Source organism: Hydractinia symbiolongicarpus, chromosome 3, assembly GCF_029227915.1.
Source record: "Hydractinia symbiolongicarpus strain clone_291-10 chromosome 3, HSymV2.1, whole genome shotgun sequence".
NCBI lineage: Eukaryota > Metazoa > Cnidaria > Hydrozoa > Anthoathecata > Hydractiniidae > Hydractinia > Hydractinia symbiolongicarpus.
The window spans coordinates 15,613,573-15,620,731 of NC_079877.1; the positions used below are offsets into that span (position 1 = coordinate 15,613,573).

The 7,159-nt window shown below is 32.3% G+C and overlaps 1 protein-coding gene across 1 annotated transcript; it reads left to right on the plus strand.

Annotated features, from left to right (window-relative positions):
• Positions 1 to 853: 853 nt before the first annotated feature.
• Positions 854 to 5,954, plus strand: LOC130635941 (TNF receptor-associated factor 3-like). Its single transcript, XM_057445474.1, has 6 exons — positions 854 to 1,012; positions 1,437 to 1,633; positions 1,775 to 1,826; positions 3,012 to 3,116; positions 3,374 to 3,487; positions 4,098 to 5,954. Exons 2-6 carry the CDS (start codon positions 1,464 to 1,466, stop codon positions 5,094 to 5,096), a joined length of 1,440 nt encoding a protein of 479 aa, XP_057301457.1. The 5' UTR covers positions 854 to 1,012; positions 1,437 to 1,463; the 3' UTR covers positions 5,097 to 5,954.
• The last annotated feature ends 1,205 nt before the right edge of the window (positions 5,955 to 7,159 follow it).

Here is a 7,159-nt window from a genome sequence, read left to right on the forward strand (position 1 = left end):
AGTCAAGTTAAACAAACAAAGGAAGATGTTGTGAAAGGTTTTATGTTTCCACATACAATCTTTAAATTTTCAACCACCAAAAGGTTATTTTGTCTGCATTAAAGATCGCAAACACGAGTCACAAATCAGGAAAGTAAACATGTCTTAAATATACTGTTCGGCAAACTTTACTGTCTAGTATACGTCGTTAAAACTGTGAAAGATAATAATAATGCGTTGATATTGTTGACGCGAGTGCGTCTCTTTTAGTTTATGCAATAGGGGCATCGTTTGGCAGTTTTCACACCTGCAACAAGACTTTTTATTAGAATTAATGCAGAAAGTTCTACTGGAGGTAGATAATTGTAATTTATCCCGTCATCGTACGTTGGTGCTTGCCGTTGGTTTAAGGAAAGTTCTTGCTCAAACTCAAGGCCAACTAAGGTAGAAATATTGCTATTATAGGCACAACAACTACTTATGAATAAAAATAATCGTAAAAAAATTCTTTGAAAGACGTTCTTTTAACAGCGACTTAACTAAAGAACAACCTTGTACATAATTCGCAACGAAGACTGTACTTACGTCACGTGCATAATTACGCACATTAATGTTTTTACGCAGTCCTTACATCGCGCACAACCGCATACAAAGCTGAAAGTGTGACATGACAGATAAATAAATAAGCACGAAGGAATATTCGAAAGAATTTTCTTTATTATAGCAACACACTGTGACATATACTAAAGTTTTATTTTCTACCGACAGGGCAATAAAGTTTCTGTTTGTATTTGCTTGTTGCTCTGACAACGCAATTGGTTTCTATGAATTCAATTGTCAATAATAGCGATGTTATATTATGATTCAAAGTTTCAAGATCGATTTTCATAAGTGTTTTGTAGTGGTTAGTGCAAGTTTATTTTTGTATAGCTTACGTTGTGATATATTAAAATGTAGTACTGACTAGTATAAATGCGTCTGCTATATTGAAACTCTGTGATCACATTGTTTATGGCACTAGCGTTAAAAACAGGTATATTTGTGTTAACCATTTTCATTTTTGTTAACTTTCTAAACACTTTTTTCCTTGAATGTTAAATTATCCGTTATAAACTTAGGTGAAGGTGACATGCATTACAGTATTTACGTTATTTGCGATAAAAGTAAAACAAACAAAAAAATATTATTAAGGGCATTCTCAGGCATTCCTCACGATAAGTATGGGAAACTTTTGAAGTTATTATGAAATTATTCTGCCCTTGACTTAAAGAAAGAAAGAAAATGAGGGCCTTCTTTGGTGTTGTTTTTACCACTTTATTGCGCATGAAAGCTGACAAGAACTTCTGTTTATCTGCATCAATTGTATTTATTAAAGGGTGCTGGATAATTGATTGATGGATAATTTATTAAAATCTGCGAAAATAGATTATAAAGCTCGCATTACTCAATCTGTTTAGATATAAGGATAATTGTGTATAATTACCATGGCGGAGTGCAATGGTGGATATGATGCCAATTTTGTGACAGAGGTACATGACCTATTGAAATGTGCTGTATGTCATTTTGTGTTAAAAAATCCAGTAATTATTGTGGAGTGTGGACACAGGCTTTGTAAAGAATGCTTTGAAAACACGAAAGATTATGCAATATTAAGGTACTTGTTTATTTTATATTGTTGTCCCATTTTACCTTTTCCGTTTTGTTTATTATGCTTTCTAAAATGAATTTTAAGTGTGTTGACAATATATTTGAAAGGTCTGCTGACAGCTGACAGCTTGTTTGTTTTCTATTTTAGAGGATTTGAATTGTTATGTCCGCTCGATAGAGCTTTGATAGATAAAGAAAAGGTACGTTGACTTTTTATGGTTATGTTTTTTCTTAATACGTCTTTTTTGTTTTGTTGTGTGGCTATGGTACTTACGTTATTATATATATCCATCTGACATCTGAATGATAATTTTTTACTTGCCATATCTCTCAGAAACTTACATATTGAACATTAATCAAAACTACCCCTTAAGTTTTTATGAAATTCTTACAATGAAAGAAATACTGACTTTCCTTACGATAATCAATATTTAAAATTCAGAACACAGCTTTATTTTGTCAAGGCGAATCATTTTTATACTTTTTTTATACTTTATTAATCAGATTTCCCAATTTTTTCTTGTTTCTCACCAAAAGCCGTAAAAATCAGATACTGGAAAATTTTTGGCGTTTTTTATAAAAATTCTGTAAAATTTGGAGCCTGTTGTATTTTTTTATCTGTCGGAACTTTAAATAGAATGTTTCTGGAACAGTAGTTTTTTCCGTCATTTTTTAAGTATGGAGAAATGCTTCACATAATGAATGGTCTACAGCCAGCAGGACACCAGGTCGCTACTTCTACACATACGTAGGACAAATAGACAGCGTTTAAAATGTGCTAATTGCATGCTCTAGCACGCTCGCACTACGAAATAATCCACGTCGAAATTCGTAGAGAACTTTCATGCTAATGTCAGCAACAGACAGCATATTTAAAGAGTTTGGACTTAACCAAATAATCTAAATCCTAAGTCCACTATGAACATTGACAACGTTGAATATGGGTGAATCTAATATAAAATGGCCTATCCAATTAGTCGTGGTTGCAAACTTTAAATTTAGCTGCATTGTTTCAATATATTTTTACTAGGATTGTAGCAACGTATAGAACAAAATTTTAAAGTAATTAGGATTTTTTATTTTATTACTCACAACAGACTCGTGGAAAATTTAAGAGGAATGCGCCTCCTTCATGCTTTCGGTTTTCTCTTGTAATATGAATCTGCAAACGCCATTTGTTGACCATACATTTTTTCGTAGTGAAATAATTCGCGCAAACCAGCTACGAGTCATGTATAGTGATTTTAACAACTAGTCATGAATAGGGTTTCTTTTAATTCACTGTCCAATATATCATCCATTTGAAATATTAGTCAAGTAAGTCACACTCTGTGGTAAATATCTAAAACATCTCCTTTTTTAATCATGCTACAATGACATTTTAGGTTTTTCCAGATAAAGGCATTGAAAGAAGTATCTTGGATTTACCAGTAAAATGTGATAACTTTGACAATGGATGTGCATGGACGAATGAATTGAGACAGTTACAGGTAAACTCCAACTTTTTTTTCATGTTAACCTGCTTGTGTCAGTACAGGTACAAGATGTTCCTATAGGAGCGTGGTAAAGAAATGAAAGAGTTTAAAATTAAAAAATATATATTTTGAAGAGCGCTTATACTACTTATAACAGTATTTCACGAGAAATCTTTTACTACAAAATTCGCGGGCATGGAAACTAACCGTTTAAAGATGATCAACAAAGTGTGCCAGGTAGTTAAAAATACTTTTTCATAACTTGTTGTCAGGTACATGTGAATGTGGAATGTCCATTCGAAACAATCACTTGCCTTCATGATGGCTGTGACGAAAGAATTATGAGAGGTGCACTTCCACAACACGAGGAAAAGTGTCCTATGAAGGTATTTCTATCTTATTCATATCACCTGTGTGATTACAGATCTTCGAAATTTTAACTATTTATTTTTGGAAAGATCTTTTTGGCCAAAAAAAAAAAACAATTAAGTGCCCATTCTTTGAATAGCAAATTGGACATTTTCAATGGGCTGTTAAGAAAAAGATTGATGGATAATTTTGGACTAGGTTGGGTAGTCCATTTCCTCCTATTCTTAAGTATTCTCCACAACAACCTAGTCCTCCGGATTTTTCATGGTCTAACAGGGGTGCTGTTTTTTTCATAATTTTATAATTTCGCCAATTCTCATAACGTGGAAATATCTCATTCTGCTTGTGAAGGAATGTTTCGCTCAATTATATTGAAAATGAAACAAAATGGCCAACAATTTACTCATCCCGATAGGTTAGACATTTACGTTATATTTTGTCCGCCATAAAAACGTGGAACCACGTGTTTTGAATAAAATTTAACTGAAGGAACAAACACAGGAACGCTTTGTTGAAAGGAGAATTTAATACAATAGAATTTCTTTTTGCTCTACTTCACCAGCAAGCTACCAGTCGTATTGATGGCGATTCTTAGTTAAAGGTATTTTATTTCTTTATTGAAAATAGGAATGCAATCAAACGCAAAAAATCAAGCATTTAGAATCTACTATTGTTCAAATCATGGAAAGACTGGAAGTATGTGAAAATCAGTTAAAATTAAATGATCAAGATAAAAAAGATATGTCAACGTTAATAAAGTTTAAAGATGAGCAGTTGGATAACCTGACTGCAAATATGAAAGAAAAAGATTTGCAATTGGAAGAGGTGGAAAGAAAATTACAACAGAACGAATATGTATTGGATAAAATAATAAACAGCATTGAAAAATTAAATAACATAGTAAGTAGCAACGCAGAAAGAATCAGCGCTATTAGAAAGGGCGTCCAGGATAACGAAAGCGTTGGGAGGATTAAGAAAAGATTGAACAATCACGACAAAGTTTTGGATGAGGTAAAAACAAATTTTGCAGAAGTTAAAATATGTATCATCGAAAAAGAAAATGGCGTCCATGAGAAAATTATTCAATATTGTAAACCCTTTGAAGAAACATTAAAAAAGACAAATGCCCTAATAGATGGTTTAAAAAGTGAAATAAAATCTATACGTCTTTTACAAGAAACTATACTTGTGGGTTACTTCGAATGGCATATCACAAATTGTCACGAAACACGCTTAGAAGAGTATACAGAAAGTTTGCCTTTCTCAACCTTAAATGGTTATTTATGTTATTTGTGTGCAGTGTGGCCAGATGAAGAGGTAGAAGCTATTGGAATTTATTTTCATCTACTATTAGGTGAGAGAAATTGCGATCTTGTTTGGCCATTCAATTTGAACGTTACCTTTGAGTGTTGTAGCATAGACAACGTTAAACATAAAAGGTCTATTCAACTTGACGAGTCAGACACTTTATGGAGAGAAAAACCGACTGAGGAATCAGAAGGACTGGGTTTCGGGCATTCCGACTTTTTGCTAAAACCAGATCTTGATAAATGCATAATTGATGATAGCATTACAATTAAATGTTATATAGAAACAATGCATAAGAAATGTTCCTCTCTTGATTAATGTTCTAACTAAAAAAGTTTCATTCTTGTTATCTTTCCTTTATGTAGAATCATCACATAATGAAGAGCATTGTTATTTAAATTAGGTTTTGTTATTAAGGCGTATTAGATTTTAAAGAAGTGAGTATTCATAAATTGCTCTTAGAATAGATATTATAGTTTTGTATGAATAGGCCAGGGCAAGTAACGCGGGTTTTAAATTTTTTAAAAGGGCGTTAAAGGCATTCAAACACTTACATGTCAATTACTTTTCTTTTTTTTGTTTAAATTAACGTTGCCCTTAACTTTAAAGGATTAGCAGTTCCAGCATTGGGCCGAAGAATATGATTTTTCGCGTCCCGCGTCGCTACGTCTTTGGAAACATATATATTGTTAATTAGTTGTTGTACTTGTAGTTCTTAAGAGATATAGATGTAATATATTGAGTTACGGCTACGGAAAGCACAGGGTGTGACTAAGCTGAAATACTACTAGTGCGAGTTCTTGAGTCTTTCCTGTCTTAGAAATTAGAAAATAAAAAACGTTATTTTCTGTTAATCACAGAGAATTGAGAAATAACTAAGGTATATTCAATTGTGAACGATGCTATTGAAAACACCCATTTATCGTGTCATGTATAACAAAAATAAATTTTTTACTCAAAGTCTCTCTACAGTAATAATATGGCTTCGTTTTTTTTGTGTCTTATAATTATAAATTTTTGTAATACAAAGTAATTACGTAAAAAGGACGTGATTATTCTCTTTGTAAATGCTTTTTAAATTTAGAATTTAGAGTAAGACAAATGCTTCCGAGCTAAACTTTAATCGTGAGGCTGTTATTTACATGTCTATTCTATTAATACTATGTGTTCATTGGTTATTAGCGTATTTAGATTACGTAATACAATAATATGGTTGTTTCTTAATCAGATTTGGATAAAACTCAATACCATTCCCAGTAAACACAAAGACGTCTTAAAGACGGCTTCTCTTGTCCCCAACTCGTCCGTACGTCTCCTGACTAGAAAAGACGTCCCAAAGACGTTTTTATTTGGTCTCTGTAAGACCAGTAAAATCTCGTTCGAAGTAAACGTCTCAAAGACGTTTTTATTTGGTCTCTGTGAGACCAGTAAAATCTCGTTCGAATGAATGAATGAATGTCATCATTTCTTTTCGATTTAAAGATAATTTCACAACAAACAAGAAACAAATAACTACGTTATTTCTTTGCCCATTTTCAATAATTGGCGTACAAAAAAACGTTTTTGATATTTCAGAATTTCTTATGCACAGGTAGCCAAAAATTCGAATTAAATTTGTCCAATAACGGATACATTTTACAATGAAAACAGCGTTCGAATGACCGCATAGAATAAACTTGTAAAGAACATCCTTCTATTTCAACTAATGTTGCATTTGACGTTTACTTTTGAACAGAAAGGAAGAATGCGCTCCATAAAACAACAAGTAATTAGTAGCTAGAGTAAAAGGCTCTTTTGCTGATTAAAAGTAAGTATCTTAAATTTTTTTTGTACTTTCTCAGGCAGAAACATTTGCGATTTTAGGTCTTCACGCGGAAGATTATGCTTACGACTTATTTTAAGCCAGTTTTAAATCAAGGGGAGCTTTCATCATATATTGGCGTAATGACTGAAATTCATTTTATTAAAGGGTTGTTTAGATATAACTTCAAAGAATAAACATATCATCCAACGAGCACATTATGACAGACATATTTACAACCAGGGCTCAGACTGAAGTGTTACTGATTGGCGAAAATAAAATGACGCTGTTGTTCAAGACAACCTTCAAAAATACTAACTGTTTTTGTTCATGGTCCACAATTTTAATTTTGAAGTATTGCACTGTATATTTTGTGTCAAAACAGCAATAGGTTAATGCAGCTTAGGTTTTTCTGTTTAAAATTCTGGATTGTTGCTTATCTGTTGCTCATTGAACATTCACCTTTCAGAACAAGAAAAGTTTTCGAAAGTAGTGATTTTGTTTTTGTTGTTGTTGCTTATAAAAAGCTTGTTTGTGATATTATTTTATTCTTATTAAACTGTATAAACATAAATAAATA

What these genes read in the sequence shown, in the direction of transcription:
- LOC130635941 (XM_057445474.1), top strand. Translation starts at nt 1,464, where the DNA reads ATGGCGGAGTGCAATGGTGGATATGATGCCAATTTTGTGACAGAGGTA. An exon ending in ATGAATTGAGACAGTTACAG is followed by an intron (nt 3,117 to 3,373) that starts GTAAACTCCAAC and finishes ACTTGTTGTCAG; the next exon opens with GTACATGTGAATGTGGAATG. An exon ending in AGGAAAAGTGTCCTATGAAG is followed by an intron (nt 3,488 to 4,097) that starts GTATTTCTATCT and finishes TATTGAAAATAG; the next exon opens with GAATGCAATCAAACGCAAAA.